At 42.2% G+C, this 18,494-nt stretch overlaps 1 protein-coding gene across 4 annotated transcripts in view; it reads right to left on the bottom strand.

Annotated features, from left to right (window-relative positions):
• The window catches only part of IKBKB (inhibitor of nuclear factor kappa B kinase subunit beta), an 83,093-nt gene that overhangs the window by 12,069 nt on the left and 52,530 nt on the right, over positions 1 to 18,494 (bottom strand). For 3 of the 4 annotated variants that reach the window (XM_043988764.1, XM_043988763.1, XM_043988766.1), the window contains 11 exons: positions 18,000 to 18,129; positions 16,141 to 16,335; positions 13,703 to 13,817; positions 11,959 to 12,082; positions 10,670 to 10,821; positions 10,465 to 10,526; positions 9,274 to 9,383; positions 6,477 to 6,526; positions 6,267 to 6,366; positions 5,220 to 5,367; positions 412 to 536 (listed from right to left, as the gene is read on the bottom strand). In XM_043988764.1, coding sequence (XP_043844699.1) covers positions 412 to 536; positions 5,220 to 5,367; positions 6,267 to 6,366; positions 6,477 to 6,526; positions 9,274 to 9,383; positions 10,465 to 10,526; positions 10,670 to 10,821; positions 11,959 to 12,082; positions 13,703 to 13,817; positions 16,141 to 16,335; positions 18,000 to 18,129 — 1,311 coding nt within the window. The remainder of the gene's footprint in view (positions 1 to 411; positions 537 to 5,219; positions 5,368 to 6,266; positions 6,367 to 6,476; positions 6,527 to 9,273; positions 9,384 to 10,464; positions 10,527 to 10,669; positions 10,822 to 11,958; positions 12,083 to 13,702; positions 13,818 to 16,140; positions 16,336 to 17,999; positions 18,130 to 18,494) is intronic. The other variant, XM_043988765.1, reaches the window with a different exon arrangement.

The following is an 18,494-nucleotide window of genomic DNA, read 5'->3' as shown; positions in this document are numbered from 1 at the left end:
TATGGAGGGAGGAGATGGAAGCAAAGACAGGGTTGGGAGATCCCAAACTGATATTATATCAATAATAAACCTAAGTTTCTCCTCTTAAGGCTTCCTCAAGCCCGCCTTGATGTGACATTCAGCATCAAAGAATCTCAAGGTTGGAAGGAAGCCCAGAGGTCATCTAATCCAACCCTTAGCTGAACAGGAACTCCCGTACAGTGTTCCCAGCAAGGGCTTATCCAGGTTGCTGACTTACCTTTTCTTTTTTTTTTTTTTTGTGTGTGTGTGAGGCAATTGGGGTTAAGTGACTTGCCCAGGGTCACACAGCCAGTAAGTATCAAGTGTCTGAGGCCGAATTTGAACTCAGATATTCCTGACTCCAGGGCCAGTCTCTATCCACTGTGCCATCTAGCTGCCCCGCTGACTTACCTTTTCTTGATCGACTCAGGTAAGCTGTAGGGAGTTGTAGGAGGTTGAGATAACTGGGGAGAGTTACTAAGACGAGATGCATTCATGCTATCTGGACTCCCACTCACTGGGCCTCGGACCTTGCTCTGAAGACAAAAACAAACAAACCAAAAAGAAAAAAAAAACACAAAAAACTTTGGAGTAAAAGGGCAGAATGAAATTGTATATTTTCTCTTCCTCCTCCCCCAAAAGAAAAGTCACTAATTATTCTTTTGGAAAAGATGTCAGACATGTTGATTCTTGACCACACCAGTTTGGATTTCTGCCCAGATAGTGTTTATGTGACAAAATTTCAAAGACTAGGCTCCAAAGACATCAAGTCTTTTTTACCTTTCTCCTGGGTGTTATTTCTTCAATCCTAATCCTTATCATATCAATGCAAGGTAAGAAAGGGCAGGTATTTTCCCATTTGCTGAAGGGGAATGAGGAGGACTGATTTGCCTGAGTGGTAGAGCACGGAACAAAAGCAAAATACTAATTCCCAGATAGGGTGTCACAGACACACAACCTCACACCCTTAGGTTTTAAATAGTTCCTGCTTTCAGATTTAAAAAATATATACACATATAATTAAGATCGCCTTTCAGCTGTTTCTCTGAATCAAAGTTGAATATTCAGACCCACTTTTGGAAGAATGGTAAAAAATACTTGGAGGACCACATATATATTAGATGCAGCTAACATTCCTGAGTACTGTCTTAGTTTGTCTTGGAATTCTAACCCTAAAGTCTACCCGTGCTAGGGTAATCAGATATACATGCTTCCCAGACACCCTTTCAATCTGTATTTCTCCTTCCATTACGCTCCCCCATTCAATCTCTTAATTAGTAATTATAATCATCAAGGAATTACTGGTTTATACTGTTATTCATAGCACTATGTCAGATACTTGTTGACTGAAGGACTGGTCTCAAGGTCTAGTTCATTCTGTTTTCTTGCTTGGAAAATAAATCTATGAGGCTCATTATGAACTCTTGTTGTCTCCTGGTTCCTGCCCCTTAAGAAGGAGGATTCTGGTGATTAGGGACAATTCAGCTGAACCAAGGTGATGGGATCCGAGGGGTAACCAGAGTGGTATGCAGGAGTCAAGCCTAAGAGCTTCCCAGAGTAAATAAATCCATAGCATTTGCCAGGAGGCAGGAGAGCCCCAAATAGTGGCCTAAAGCCAGGGATGGGGCTGGGTCATGCTGGGCAAAGTCCACATGGGGGAATGGAGAGAACAGTACCAGGTGCTGGCAAAATGATGGTTTGTCTCACACAGGTCTCCAGCTGAGATAACATCCTTTAATAGAGATGGTGCATTATTCATGTCCCCTCCTCATTCAGTTGGGTCTCTTTTGTGTGGCCTCAGAGACTATGTCTAGAGTATTTGGCTGGAACTTAAGACTATGACTTGGTAGCATTGTACTGAAAGAAGGTCTCTACAAACTCTCCTTGGGCCTAGGACCTTGTCAGTTTACCAGGAACTAGAGGTGATCCTATTGCCTTCATATACTTCCTGTCCATCCACAATCATGAGTGGCTGTGTCATCTTCAAATCTGATAAACATACCATTAATGCCTTTAATCCAAGTTAACAACAACAATAACAGTAATGTTAAACACCATGTTGGTGTGAATGATGTACCCAAATTCTGGTTTTTCCAAAGGTACATATGCTTCCTAGGTTTGATAGTATATGACAAAGGTGACGATGAAGGTAAATTATTTAAAATAATGTCCAGCACTTATGACATTTACGTTAATAGGTAATCTTAAAGGGATTCGGGTTCTTATGGTAGGTGTGAACAACGATGATGTGTCACACTCCTCAAGACAGTGAATCCATGCCTCAAATGTGGCTTTAACTGTGAATAGTTCCTTTTTTCCAGGCAGCTAGGTGGTGCAATGGATAGAGCTCTGAGCCTGGAATCAGGAAGACTTGTCTTCCTGAATTCAAATCTGTCCTCAGACACTTACTAGCTGTGTGACCCTGGGCAAGTCACTTAACTCTGTTTGCCTCAGTTTCTTCATCTATAAAATGAGCTGGAAAAGGAGATGGAAAACCATTCCAGTATCTTTGCCGAGAAAACCCCAAATAGGGTTTTAGTCAGACAACTAAAAAATGACTGAAAGACAAACCCCTTATTTTCCCATCATGTTAGAGTTCCTGTCCCCATCGCAACTGAATTGTGGTGGACTTGTAAGACGATACACAGGGCTGGGGCATGGGGGAAAGTTATGTGGCCTGTGAGAGAATAGCCCCCAGTACAAGTCTGGAAATGTGGGTATCTACAATGAAATTATTTACGAACTTCCAGATAGATCAAAGTAGTAGCTGGGATAAGCCACTGTCTGAAGGAGATGAATGTACCCTCCTCCTCTGGTGCCCCATGGAATGTCGTGGTACTTTTTCCTCAGCTCAGTGAGTGTAGGGAACTTGTGGATAACTCTGCAAACCTTTTGCTGATGTAGGGATTTCCCTATAGCATAATGGTGCTCTATTCATCACTTAACTGTAGCTAGATCAGATTCTATGTCCCCAACGGATGTTTCGCTTCGTTGGATCTATGATCTCATCCTCATATGGGGTATTCCTTGCAACAATAAAGATTTCAGTCCACCCATGCCCTCTTATTCTGTGCAGCTTGTGGTTGTGTGCTCCCATAAATCCGGTGCAGGGGGTGTGCCCAACATACACAAGGCAGAACTGACTTATGGCAAGGGTAGACTGGTAGATGCCTCCAGCTAGTTAAACCTTCTAAGATGTGATCAACCAGGGCAGGGGAATTCCACAAGTTCTGGCTTAGGAGTGGCTTTATTCTATCAACAGCTAGTTTATGTATAGCCTTTAAGGTTTGCAGAATGCTTTACATAGATTAGCTCATTCAATCCACATAGCAACACTATAAGGTAGGTGCTATTATCTCCATTTTGCAAATGAGGAAATTGAGGTGGGCAGAGATTAAGTGATTTTTCAGGGTTACACAGCTAATAAGTGTCTGAATCAGGATTTGAACTCAGGTCTTCCTGACTCCAAATCCAGCGCTTATGGCCCTTCCTTTGTCCTTGCCTGAGCTGGCAAATCCTGGACAGTAATTTTCATTAGATGGAGTGTCAAAAATCTCTTTGTATTCCTGGAGGGAATTATCCTGTATAAGTCTGTTTCATGTGAGGGAGGTAGTAAGCCAGCAGGAAACTGAGGCCTGCCAAGTGGGATATGGCAAAGGTGATCTCGTCCCAGGCTGGAATTCCTCAGGGGCAGAGGGTCAGTATTACCACCATCAACATCATTATCATTAATACAGTGCATTAAGTTAAAAAAAATAACTTCCTCATAGGAAACATGATAAATGAAAAAAAATATATGGACAACCCATGGTGCAGTGAGAGTGGTTGATACTACCTGCTTTTTAGAGGTAATAATTGAACCAAGCCTTTTCAGAAGTGATTATGTTCCAGAGAGCTCCCAAGGTCATTCACTTGCTTCTTACCTGGGCTTGAAAGTTAAGCCAGGCATGGTGAAGCATACCTGCAATCCCTGCTTCTGGGGAAGTTGAGGTTGGTGGATCTCTTGAGCTAGAGGATTCTGTGTGTGGGTTAAATCAACCAGGTATCTGCATTAAGTCTGGCATTAATATGGTGAGCCCCAAAAGAGGGTCCAACTGGCCCATGTCAGAAAATGGAAGAGGGCAAAGCTTTGCTCATCTAAGTAGCAATGGACCCATGAGGAGCCCCTGAATCTCCAAGGCTAGAAAAGATAGGAGGACTTAATCTTTTAAAGAGAAAGAAAAGAATAGAGAAGAAAAAAAGTATGAAAAAAGAAGGAATGAAAGAAGAAAGGAAAGGAGAAAGAAAGGAAAGAAGGAAGAAAGGAAGGAAGGAAGAAAGAAAGAAAGAAAGAAGGAAAGAAAGAAAGAAAACGAACAGTTACAGAGGAACCTGTTTGAAGGAACAGTTTGAAGAGGAATCAGTAACTCTGCAATTGTCTGAGTCAGGACAATCGGAAGGGATTATTTTAGTGTTGTTTTTTTTTGGAATGGTATAAAATTGGGATGAAGTTGATCCATGTAGGTAATTAAAGAACAATGAATAGGTCTAGAGAAAGAGAGAACATGCCTGGCCCATAATAGATGCTTAATGAATGCTTATTGATTGATTGATTGATAAGGGCCCCTTCTGGTAGCAATGGACCAGTTATGTGATCTCCTTGTCAGCTTCATTGTTCTGATATGGGCCCAAACAGTACCTCCTACTGCTACTGCTAGTGCCATCACAATTAGAGATTGCATGAAGGCATCTGGTCATAAAACCGAGATGAAGGCCAATGAGGAAAATTATGAGAACCGAGCTAATATACATGAACAAAAAAAAAGGTCCTTCCTCTGCTTTTCCCCACAGTGGGGGAATAACAGTCCAGGGATGGAAAGAATTTTGACCATGTCTACGATGAGTAAGCAGCAGTGTCACTTAGTGTGGAGAGGGCCTAGGATGGATGGATGGATGGATTGAATGAGCATTTTTTAAGTGTCTATTGTGTTCTAGGCATCATGCTAAGTGCTTTACAAGTATTGCCTCATTTGATCTTTACAACGGTGGGAAGTAGAATTTAGAAATTTGGAGCCAGAAGGAACCTCAGAGGCCCTGTGATTTAACTGCCTCATTTTACAGATGGGGAGATGCTGAGCAATTTGCTCAAGGTTCCACAGCCAGTAAGTGACAGAAGCAGGATTGATTCCAGGGTCCGAGCTCTTTCCCCAGTACCACGGTGACTAATCAATGTCACTCACACAAGCGATCTTCAGGAGATTCCACAGTTCTTTCTGTCTTTTCTCCTGAAGCTGCACGACTGTCTTCTCATCTTCATTCATTAAGTTCACCACTTCTTCCACTTGAGGTAACAATTCCAAAGCCTTCTGCTTGCAAACCATAGTTTTACTGTAAAGAAAATGAAGGAACAATGTTAATGGCTTCATTAGTATAACCATTTGGGGATTTAAAAAAAGGTTAATCGAAAACCACTAGTTATTTGGGGATGGCTAATTGGAAATCTAATCAGCTCCTGCTAAAGTGTCTTTAAAGTGTTTCACCTCACTCACTCCTGGATTCTCTCCAGATTCTTTCTCTTTGCCCCTTAAGTTGCTAGGCTGAGACACCTCCACCTCAGGGCCCTCCTATCCTGATGGGTGACTCCTTTCCCGGGACCATGATATTAGGAAGGCCCAAGCCACACTTCACTTCAAACCTGGATGCTTTACGGACTCCTCCTCCTTCTCCTGACCTGTCATATTGCTCTTGAGGGGTTTTTCTTTTCCCCCGACCCTGATTTCAAGCTCCCCTTTTTGCGTTGTCTCCCTACAGAAAAATGTATCCTCAAGGGTAGAGCCTATCTTGCTTTGAGCCTCCAGCACTTAGCACAGTGCCCAGCAGATACGAAGTGCTTAACATATGCTTGATCAATCACTTATTCACTTACTCACTCTATCTATTTGTCTGTCTGACTCTCCATCCATCCATCCATCCATCCATCCATCCATCCATCCCATCTTTCCTGCTTATCTATCTATCTATCTATCTATCTATCTATCTATCTATCTATCTATCTATCTATCTATCTATCATCCATCCATCCCTCCATCCCTCCATCCCCTTATGTATTCCTACTGAGTTTCAGTTAGCTGAGTCACATTGGCATGCTGTATTTGTACTTTGATGGCTAACGTGGGCTGCTCTCCCCAAAACAAGAAGAAAATTACCTCCTGTTTCCTCTCCCTTGCCCCTGCTTCCTGGTAATCCCACCCTTTGCCCTGTTCACAGTAGCACAAAGTTATTAATACCTGAGCTGCATATAAATGGCTCGTACTTTCTTCTCAAAGCTCTGGATGGCCTGAAGGAGTAGACGAACCATTTCTTGACTGTCACCATCAGTTCTCTGGTCTAGAAAGAGGACAAAATGAGATATTTTTCTGATGGGCAAGCAATACATCCCAGCATCTCACATAGTTAATTGGAATGGCATCCCAATCAATCATTAAAGCCCTCTTTACCTCTTGGTTTTTCCCTTAATCGCCGATAAAGCTCTCTTGCTTGTTCTTCTCTGAAATGTAAGAACAAAAAATTATGACCGAATTTCAAATCATTTGAAAAAAACACAATTCATATTTTCTAATTAAAGCTTCTCCAAACTTCCCTATTTGGTTGATTTGCATTAAGCTCTAAGGCCATCAGATCTTTTTTCTGAGCTGTTATCTAGATGTGCTTGTGTCATCTTGTACTTGTGATGTTGAACTTTTGTATTGCAGTGTAAGAATTTACATTTATTCCTATTAAACTTCATTGGTGGGCTGAATGCTTTGCCTGTCAACATCTTTTTCAAGTCTGAGCACTGGGTCTGTAGTCAGGAAGACCTATTTCAAATATAGTCTCAGAGACTTCCTAGCTGTGTGACTGGGCAAGTCATGGGCCTGTCTCTGCCTTAGTTTCTTTATCTGTAAAATGGGGATAATAAGAGCACCTATTTGGTAGGATTGTTGTGAGAATCAAATGAGATATTTGTAAAGCACTTAGCACAGTGTCCGGTATATAGTAGGTATATAATAAATGCTTGTTTCCTTCCTTCCTTCCTTCCTCTCTCCTCCAGTGGGTTAACTATCCCTCTTTTAGCTTTGTGTCCCTGGGAAATTTTTGATTAGTATGTCATCTATTCCTTTATTTGTCATTAATAAAACTGTTAAACTGCCAGGACCAAGCATAGATCCCTAGAGCATTCTACTGGAGCCCTCATGTTAGGCTGACATCAAATCATTAATGACTGACTACTCTTTGGGTCTAGCCAATCAACCAATTCTGAATCCACCTAATTGTAACCCCGTTATGTCCAGCTTTCCATGAGAAAGGCATGAGCGGCTTCATCAAATGCTTCGTTAAAATCCAGAGAAAACTCCTCTGCCCTGCCAACTTAGCCTGGCATGACCTGTTCTTGATGGAGTCCTGCTGCCTCATGGCGATCGTTTCTTCCCTTTCCAGATGGTCACATACCATCCCTTGGGCAATACATTCGAGAACCTTGCCAGGAACTGAAGTTAAACTGCTTTAGTTCACTCTCTTCCTGTTTTGGAAAATCATGACAACCTTTGTGCTTCTCCATTTCTGGAGCTTTTTTCTTATTCTCCGTTAATCTCTCAGAGATCATTAATGGTGGTAATCACAAGAATCCATTGCCTTAACTGCTCTAGGATATAGTCCTGGGGCCTGGTGACTCACAGGGAAGTGAGGCGTTCTCTTATCATTTCCCTATGTATTTTGGTTATCACCTGCCTATTATTATCTGAATGAATTTTGACTATAACCTCCCCTCTTTTGCTTTGCCCTCTCTAGTCCAAAGGCCTTTCTCCTTAGCAGAGAAAACGGAAACAAAAGAGTTGAGTAATTGCTTTTTCATCATCATTGGTTATTAGCCTTCCATCCACCCCAAGCAGAGGGTCCTGACTCTTCTGCTCCTATTCTTTCCTTTAATACAGCTAAAAAGACACTAACCCCATTTTGTCATTTTGTTGTCCAAATACTTTTTTCCAGTCAAATGGCTCCTACCCTATTTTGATCTCTCCTCACCTCTCACCTAAAATACTGTTATGGCCTCATAACTGGTCTCTCCTTCTGGTCCAACCTTCCCAGCCCTGGCACAATAACCTTCCTAAGGTAAAGCAATGGGGCCTAGTGAAGAAAAGTCAAATACGTAGGCCAGCCTACAACACTCATGAGTCTGGCCTGAAGCAGATTCAAATGTAATTGGGAAATATTTAACAAAATAAACAAAATATGATAAAACATAGATAATATTACACTTTAAAGTTAAGCCAATATACAGGGATCTGATTCTGTTTGAGTGTGACCCTACTGGGGTAGCAGATTGAGAACTTGAAAGTCCCGCTAATGACACAGACCAGCTCTGGGATCCTAGGCAAGTCACTTCTTAAACTCTCAGTATCCCCAGGCAACTTTTCTGAGATTCTCTAAGTTGCAAAACAGTTTAATATGTAGAGGGAGTTTCCCCCCCCAGGGGGGGGGGTCACTAAAAGAATGAAATCATAGATATGAATAAAAATATATGGCACAGGTTCCCCATGTTCCTTGACCATTCAGAAAACTTTTAGGGTCTTTCTAGTCTCTCTTGGACAAAGTCCTCAGTCTGTCAACGTAGCTTTCTAGCTACATCTCACAGAACTCTGCTCCTCATATTCTACCGGTCAATCAGATTGTACCACAAGCTGTTCTTCTTGGCTCCCACTTCCACACATCTGTACAACCTGTCCTTCATGCCGTGGAATGCATTCCATCAAGTCCCTTACTCAGAATCCTTCTATTCCTTTAAGACTCAAGAAGTCCCTGATATTAATTAATGCTTTCTCACATTGTCCAGTATTTACTCTTTGTCCAGTGGCCTCGTCTGTAAAATGAAGGTGATTGGACTGTCTCTTGAGGCAGCTGGGCAGTACGGAGTCAGGGCTTAGAGTCAGGAAGACCTGAATTTAAATCTGACCTCAGACATTTACTAGCTGTGTGATCCTGGGCGAGTTACTTTAAAAAACAATCAAACAAAACAAAACCCAAACCCCTCTCCTCCGGCCAAAACAACAAAGGAACAAAATCCTTTGCCTCAGTTTCCTCAACTGTAAAATGGGGGTGATAATAATTGTGATGATCAAATGAGATAATATCTGTAAAGCACTTAATAAAACCTTAAAGTTCTAGATAAATGCTACCCAATATTATTATGATCCTCCCTCCCATCTCCAACTCCAGCTGGACAAAATTGCTCTTCACAGCTGACAGGCTAATACTTACAGATCGTCCAAGGTTCCCCCTTGTTTCCGACTCATTGGGCTCCTCTGTAGGTCCACAATGTCCGTCTGCAGTGCCATCATCTGTTCCACCAGAAGTTTAACATCTGTCTCCTGATAAAAATAGTGCCAAGGTGAATAGGAGCAAGAAGGGCAAGCTGAGATACAGAACTGGAAAAAACCAACAAAACTCAGCAGGAAATGAAATCCATCATGTCTTCGAACAAGGGATACCAAGTGACTAGCTGGAGTCTCAAGGGATTAAGAATTCCCAAGTTTTCTTAATCATTTTAGGACCTAGAAACCTATTTCCAGACACTATGACTGCTTAGCACAGCTAGGTGGAGATTGGGCAGCTAGCTGGTGCAGTGGGTAGAGGTCTGGACCTGGAGTCTTGAAGATCTGAGTTCAAATCCAACCTCAGGCACTTGCTAGCTATGTGACCCTAAAAACAAGTCAGGTAAATTTTGTCTGCTTCTGTTTCCTCAACTATAAAATGAGAATAATAATAGCACCCACCTCCCAGGGTTGTTGTAAGGATCAAATGAGATAATAATGATAAAGTGCTAAGCACAGTATCTGGTACATAATAAGCCCTATATAGATCTTAGCTATAATTCTTATTTTTATCAGAATGGATGTAGTGATAGCATCCTACCAGGCTGTTGTGAGAATCAAATTAGATCATATTTATGCCCGACACCTGGTACATTCAATATTTTAAAAATTTAAAAAAATATATACTTTATTAGGAAGCTAACCAATAAACAAACATTAAAAGGGAATGGTATATTAAACTTAATTTCTGTATAATCATTCTCTAAGGATGTCCTAACAGATGTTCATATCCTATAGTAGATGCAATAATAGTATGTGTTGGCTCCTATTAAGATGTGGTTGTGGTTTATTAGATTCTCCAAAGGGAAATCATAACCTGTATTTCTGCCAAGATCTTTATTCCAACTCGGACATCCAAGTGTAGTGTAAACGCTACATCTGGCCACAGTGGGGCCCCCACGGCCTGGGTATCCGTGTCCTCCCAACCACTCCCCAGCCAAGGTCAAACAGCATGGCAGTGAAAACTTGACATTCCTTGGACAACGCCTGCCTGAGCATCGGATGAGAAAGTGGAAAGTGGCCTTCAGAAGCCTCCTCCCTCTCGGTAAGCAATTAAACCTAAAATTAGTCCTCCTACCCGCCCGCAGCACTCCACAGCCTGCTCCATCTCCCGCCAGGCCAGCAGCAATTTATCTGAGGCTGGGAAAGGAATTGGAGAGAGACAACAAACTCAGTTTTCAGCAGGGAAATGAGGATGGGTTCAAAAAAAAAAAAAAGGAAGAGAGAGAAAAGACCAGGGTTGATCTCTCTGTTTGGCTCAGGGCAAAGAGAGCTGCACTCACTGATCCCGAACTCGGTCTGCTCACTGTATTTCTCCAGGTCAATCTGGATGCTGGTTTTAAAGAAATCCAGCTTAGCCTTGAGCTGCTGAGACATGGACGCCATTAAGTTCTTCATCTTGGAGAGGCTGCTGTTATTTCGAAGGAGGTTCATCCTGTAGCAGCCAGGAAGAAAAGACCCTGAGTATTCCACCTGCCATGCACCCTGGGTACCAAACCCAGAGCCCATCATTCTAGATGTCTGAATCATTGTTTCTTACCAAGAAGAACTAGGACATTTTGTTTTCCTTCCTGAACCTCAGTAATGAGTGGGGCAGACCTGGCATGCAGATGGGACAGGCAAGGTCCTCTGCCCAAGGGCTAATCATTTAAATTAGCCACATTAAGATGATGACAGGATGGGAAGGTGGAGAGAAAATGTGCCTCCTTCTCCTTCTTGGTACAGGAGGGAGGGGTTGGGGTGTGGAACACTGCATATACTGTCAGACTTGGTTGATATGCAGATTAGTTTTATTTATTATTATTATTTTTTTTGGTGGGGCAATGGCGGGGTTAAGTGACTTGCCCAGGGTCACACAGCTAGTAAGTGCCAAGTGTCTGAGGCCGAATTTGAACTCAGGTCCTCCTGAATCCAGGGCTGGTACTTTATCCACTGCACCACCTAGCTGCCCCCAGATTAGTTTTATAAAGTGCTTCCCCCCCCCTCTCTTTTTTTAAAAATTCTTGTTACAAAGGATAGATCTCAGGGGGGGGGTCAGAGAGGGATCTATTTGGAAAGGAAGCATAGAAACAAAAGATAGTGATATATTAAAAAATAAAACTACAGGGCATAACCAGTGAAAGAATTGATCAATGGGGTTCCTCTGCCCCAGTGTAGCCACAGAACTTTAGTGTAATCAAAAGCACTGGTTTAGGAGTTAGAAGTCCTGTGTTCAAGTACTGACTCACTAACTGCATGCCCCAGGGCAAGTCACTTCACCTATTGCCCTGCCTATGCCACAGGGTGGATGTGGGCAGTTTTTTGACAGAGAAATATCAGTTATCAGCATCATCTCTTCGAGTCCTGATGATCCCTTGGGTGGTTCTCACAGTCCACATTTCATCTCCTTTCTGTACACTGACTACCCTCCTCCTCATCCATTCCACAAGGACTGTCCTTGACCCTGACACCATCCCTTCCCCACCCATCCAAACCAGTGACCCCCTCCTGGCTCCCGTCTGTCCTCAGGTAGGGGGCACCAGGCTCTCTCAAATGTGGGAGGAGAGGAGGGCAGGGAAGGGCAGGGGCTCACATAGCCGCTCTCTGGCCTTGCTGCAGCTGGCTACAGTCTTCCTTCAAGGTCCGGATTGTGTGCCACACCTGACCCCACACTTTCCTCAGCTGTAAGAAAGGGAGATTCCGCTTGGGCTCTTGAACTAGAAATAGAGACACAAATAGGGCTCCAATAGCAAACCCTCCTCTGGACTCCCAGTCTCCACAGGCTCTCTACACCATGCGTGAGGCAAGGAGTTAAATGCTCTAATTCAATACATTGACCTATTTGCAATTCCTTGAATGTGATAATCCATCTACCACCTCCATGCTTTTGCACTGGCTGTTCCCCATGCCTAGAATGCTATCTCATCACTTCTGACTATTTTCCCTGACTTCCCTCAAGAATCAGTTCAATTCTATTTTCCTCAAAAGGCCTTTCCTAGGGGCAACTAGATGGCACACCAGCCCTGGATTCAGGAGGCCCTGAGTTCAAATCTGGCCTCAGACACTTGACACTTACTAGCTGTGTGACCCTGGGCAAGTCACTTAACCCTCGTTGTAAAAAAAAAAAAAAAGGTCTTTCCTGGTTCCTTTCTCCCCCCTCACCCTTCCAGCTGCCAGTGCCTAAGAATATCTTCCGCCTGTTCTGTCTCTATCTTGAATGCATCTAGTTATTTTCAATAAGCTCCCCAAGGACAGGGCCTATGTTTGCCTTTCTTTGTATCCCTGATGCTTAGTACCATATATGCTTGTTGACTGACTGCCATAAGATGGAATTTAAGCTCCCTGAGGGCAGGGACCATTTCATTTTCTATCTCTGTATCTCTAACACCTAACACAATACCTGGCACAAAGCAAGCACTTAATAAATGCTTATTGATTGACTGACTGATCAGTCATCAAAGTGAGCGTATGATACTGTCTCAGGCTCTCAATAAATATTTGTTAATTTGAAGATGTTCTCAGAAAAACTACAAGTGTGCATGTACATGCATGCGTGTGTACACATACCCCCACATACCCACACCACAGTCTGCCCAATTTTTAAGCTTATCTGAAATGACAGGCTCCATAAATGTATAGCTTTTGCCTATTTATAGGAGATGATTAAATGATTCTTCAAGTATCCAAAAAAAAAAAAAAGAAGAGGGGAATTTGATGTATTTATGTATTTCAAAGCTCTCTGGGTATCTGTGATGAATCCCATACCTCTGGGGAAGAAGGTCAGGATACTGATTATCTGGGGCCATGAACAATCCAGGAGGGAGGGAACATGCACAGGGCAGGGGTAAAGGGATCTGTGGTTTAAGCCCTGATTGTAAAACATAAACACTGAAGGGTCAAAACCAAAGAGTTTGGAGATAACCAGTTCACAGGGCCAGCCAGAGTGTGAGATGGTGTCCTGGGTCGAGAGCAACAGAAGCCTCCCCAACCCCCCACCAAAGGAGTGAGGAAAAGGCATTGTAAATAACTTACCTCAAACAAAGCCTGTGCGTTCTCTTATGGTAGCAATGGTTTGGACATGTACCCTACTTGTCCAGTGACTCTCCATTGCCAGGAGCCCAGACAAAATGCTCTAACCATGCTACTACATGACAGTCTCCTTACTATTTTTACTTGTGGGCTACCCTCTTCCTATCCCAAGAGCTAGTGGCTGGCCTTGAGTACAGCACAAACTAATTGCCTCGTTTTAAGGCCCTACCCTTGTCACTATATACATGTCTCACAGATTCTGCCTGAATGAAAACAACTAATGGTTTAGAGCAGGAAAATATTCTTACGAATACAGTTGACACTTTCTGGTGGGGGCCTTGGGGAGATCTGAGTCTCGTAAGTGATTTTTCTGTTGTCAAAGAGAAAAATGAGATCCATGTCCAATATTCGGTCATCATTTAGCTGCAAAGGGACAAGAATAAGATGAGATATCCTTGAATGAAATACCCTCTACCCATATGCAATAAGGTTTACATGGCAGTGAGTTTTTTAATGACCACTGATGTGGTCTCTGGATACCTGTGAACACTATTATCTTTATCCAATATGTAGTATCCATTTATCTTTCATGAAGCCTTTTCTTGAAAACTCCAGCCTACAATGATTCAGCTCTGCTCCAAATCTTTCTACTTTTATTGTCTTACTATATGCCTTATTTGCATCCTATTATAGAGGTCCCATGGAAAATCTAGGAGTAAGAAGTTTTGGGCTTGAGTCCTGCCTATACCCCTGATTAGCCAAGAGTCCTTGGATAAGTAACTTCCTCTCTCTAGGCATCAGTTTCATCATTTGTAAAAAATAAAATAAAATAAATTGTGCAACCTGTCTTCTAAGATTGATGTATTTTACAAGTCTTAAAGTGACTAAGAAGAGTACTATCTCAGTCTCTAATTATCTTTAGAGTTTAGCACTTAATTTGTATACATTTGTGCTTAATTGCTGCTTAAATGCAGAATGAAGTGAACAGAACCAGGAAATCATTGTACACATTAACAGTAATATTATAACAATGATCAGCTCAGAAAGACTGGGCTACTCTGATCAATACAATGATCCAAGACAATTTCAAAGTACATCTCCAGAGAGAACTGATGAACCCTGAGTGCAGATTGAAGTATAATCTTTTCACTCTATTCTTCTTGCTTTTTATTTTTTGGTAACATGGCTAATATGTAAATATGTTTTGCATGACTTCACATATACAATTGATATCATATTGCTGGGGCAGCTAGGTGGCACAGTGGATAGAGCACTGGCCCTGGAGTCAGGAGTACCTGAGTTCAAATCCGGCCTCTGTCACTTAACACTTACTAGCTGTGTGACCCTGAGCAGGTCACTTAACCCCAATTGCCTCACCAAATATATATATATATATATATTACAAAATCACTGCTTATTATGCATCCATTTTGTTTCTCCAGGTCATTGTAAGGTGTGGGTAGGGCTCTAATGTTAGATGTTTTTATTTACAAAACAATAGTATGGAACACATAATAAGTGCTTAAAAAGACAGTTTTTAATTGACCAATTACTTCAGAAAGATAAAGCCAAGCTTGTAAGAATCATTGCCGGTATTCCCCAATTGATAAATGGTCAAAAGATATGAGGAGTTTTCAGATGAAATAATCAAAGCTATCTGTAGCCATATTAAAAAAAAGAGAGATGCAAGTCAAAACATTTCTGGGGTACTACCTCATACCTATTGGATTGGATAATAGGACAGCAGAGGAAAATGACAAATGTTGTAAGCAATATGGGGAAAATGAGACATTAATGCACTGTTGGTAGAGTTATAAACTGATTCAAACATTCTGTAGAGCAATTTGGAACTATGCCCAAAGGGCTATAAAACCATGCATATACCCTTTGACCTAGTAATACCACTACTAGGTCGCTATCCAAAAAGAGATAAAAACCAAAAAGTTAAAGAACCTTTATGTACAAAAATATTTACAGATGCCTTTTTCTGGTGTAAAGAATTTAAAATTGAGGAGATGCCCATCAGTTGGGGAATGGCTGAACAAACTGTGGGATGAGATTATGATGGAACACTATTGTGCTATAAGAAATGATGAATAGGATGCTCTCAGAAAAACCTGGAAACACTTGCATGAGCTGATGCAAAGTGAAATGTACTGTATACAAAGTAACAGCAATATTGTAAGAAGATCAGCTGTGAATGATTTAGCTAATCTGAGCAACACAATGATCCAAGACAACTCTGGAAGACATATGAAAAATGTGATCCATCTCCAGAGAAAGAAATGATGGTGTCTGAATACAGATTGAAGCATAATTTCTTTTTAGTTTCTTTTTTCTTGAGGTTTTTTTTTGGTCTGTTTACTTTCACAACCTGAGTAATATGGAAATGCTAAATAAACAAACAAATAAATAGATAAAGAAAGAAATAGGTAAATGAATAAATAAATAAATAATAATAAAAGAATCATTGCCGGAAGAGTATGTTTGAAAAGAGATATGACCTGAGAATGGGAAATCAAAACAAAGTACTAGTGTCTCAAGGAAATCCTGAGATATGAGGTATCTTATCCCAAAATAGAAAAGGAAAGATATAAATATCACATATTCAGTGGGGTGCCTGCCAAATTGGCGACAAATGGGAAGGCGCCTTCTGGATCCCTTGGTAAAAATAGTCCTAATGATGATAATAATGACGATCATGATGAGAAGTGCTGTTTTTTTAAAGCCCCAGGGACTTGCTTACCTTGCCATCCACAATACACTGCGTGGCTGGTTTGTCGGAGAACAGTGCTAGGCCGGCCTCCTGGAGCAGCTCCTGGTCCTCCTCCAGGATGCCCGTGTCTGCCTGGATCCTGGCCTTTAAGCTCTGCAGGCTTTCTTTCTCCTTTATGGGATAGGTATGCACTGTGCCAGTTACCATATTCAAGATGTGAACCAGCTACAAGAAGAAGTTAACAGGTCATGGAAAGAAGAGACTGGATGGTAGTCATCGCTCTGTTGTCCAACACTGCTGATTTGTCAGCTCAGATCCTTTCCCAGTACTCGAATTTTCACCTGCCTCTCATGAGTTGCTAAAAGCAACGATGCTCCTTAAGAAGCTTAGAATTTTGGAGCCTGGAAGCATCTCAGAGGTCATCTGACTCAGCTCCTTACCTAAAACCCTCCCTACGATGTGCCCAGTGAAAGGAGGCAGAGTGTCATAGAACAGTAAGTCTTAAATCTGAAGTCAAAGGACCTGAGTTCAAATCTGGCCTCGGACATTTGCTAGCTTTGTGACTCTGGGCGAGTCACTGCAACTCAATTTGTCTTGGTTGGTTCCTTTGTCTACAGAACTGGGGAATAACAGCACTTACCTCACAGGGTTGGTGTGATTATCAAATGAGATAGTTATAAAAAGCACTGAGAACAGTGACCTTCATTATAGCAGGCCCTACATAAATGCTTATTTCCCCTACTACCCTCCCCCCACCCTCTGAACTTTCCCCAGCATAAGGAAGTTAGACTAGGTGATCTAAATCTGTGTTCCTTTGTCTTCCCTAACACAGTCCATTTGCCTTTGAGATGGCTCTGATTTGCCTTGGTTCCTCACCTGTAAAATGAGAATACACTGGAGGAGGAAGTGGCAAACCACTCTGGTATCTTTGTCCAGAAGAACCCATGGACAAAAGTTCACAGGGTCACATAGAGTGGGAAATGATTGAACAGTAATAACAATTGTTACAGAGTTCTTTACTCTGGGGGCGGCTAGGTGGCGCAGTAGATAAAGCACTGGCCCTGGATCCAGGAGTACCCGAGTTCAAATCTGGCCTCAGACACTTGACACTTACCAGCTGTGTGACCCTGGGCAAGTCATTTAACCCCCTTTGCCCCGCAAAAACCCCCCAAAACAAACAAACAAACAAAAAACCCAAAGTTCTTTACTCTGAACTGGTAGGTGGTGCAGTAGACAAAGCACTAAGCCTGGAATCAGGAAGACCTGAGTTCAAATCTAGCCTTAGATACTTTCACTTTTAACCTGTTTGCCCCAGTTTCCTCATCTATAAAATGGGGATAATAACAGGGCACATTCCCTATTTAAATCTTTGCTATTATTCTAGTTATCATTACTTTTCTGCCTTCCGGGGCCAAGAAGAACAAATCTAATTCTTTTTAGACTCAATGATCCTTCAGAGATTTGAAGATAAGGGTCTAGTTTTCCCCAGACTGAAGGCTTCTTCTGTCCCTACGTTCTTTGACCATTCCTCTAATGGCCCAGTTTCTAGTCCCCTCACCATCTTGATCACACTCCTCTTGTGATCAGATAGATAGAAGAATGGTTTGGGTGCCATGTTATTTTGTTGTTATGCATATTCCACCTTGTCCTCAGCTTTGGCCCTAGAGTTGCCCAAGCCTCATACTTCCCCTCCTCCACTCTCATCAGCCCAACCAACTCAAATCAAATAGATGGAGGAAACAGGCTCCCTCCTTGGTTACCTCATCCTACACGATTTCTGATTTTGTTCCTATTGCTTTGTCATGGTGATGTTGTCATATAGCTTCATCTCCCGACTGGGGAGGGAGCAGGCAGTTTTCATCTCATGACAGTCGAGCTTTTACACTCACCTTTAGGTTCAGGATGTCGTCCAGTGCTTTGAAACAGCCATTTGGGCCATAAGTAGGGTCTGTGCCCCTCTGCCGGGGTTGCCACATTAACATCAACTGCAGCCACTTTTCTAGTTGCTGTACTAGAATACTGAGAGATAGAAAATGACAAGAAGTAGACAGGAGCAGGGGACACAGCTCTGACACCAATCTCACCTCATCTTTATGGAAAGGTAAAGAGGTTCAAGTCTCACAGGACTCTCCAACTTATTGGTGTGATGCAGCATCATGTATACAACTGACATTTCAAGTAAATATTTCGTGGACAGATTAATGGAAAAATCTAAGAAAGGACATCACTCCTCACCAACTGAGTAGTCTAGACCCTTATCCCTTTCTTTCCTTCTTTTTTTTTTGTGGGGGAGGGCAATGAGGGTTAAGTGACTTGCCCAGGGTCACACAGCTAGTAAGTGTCAAGTGTCTGAGGCTGGGATTTGAACTCAGGTCCTCTTGAAT

Source organism: Dromiciops gliroides, chromosome 2 (assembly GCF_019393635.1).
Source record: "Dromiciops gliroides isolate mDroGli1 chromosome 2, mDroGli1.pri, whole genome shotgun sequence".
NCBI lineage: Eukaryota > Metazoa > Chordata > Mammalia > Microbiotheria > Microbiotheriidae > Dromiciops > Dromiciops gliroides.
The sequence above is the reverse complement of the archived record's forward strand: the minus strand, read 5'-3'. Positions and strand labels throughout refer to the sequence as shown.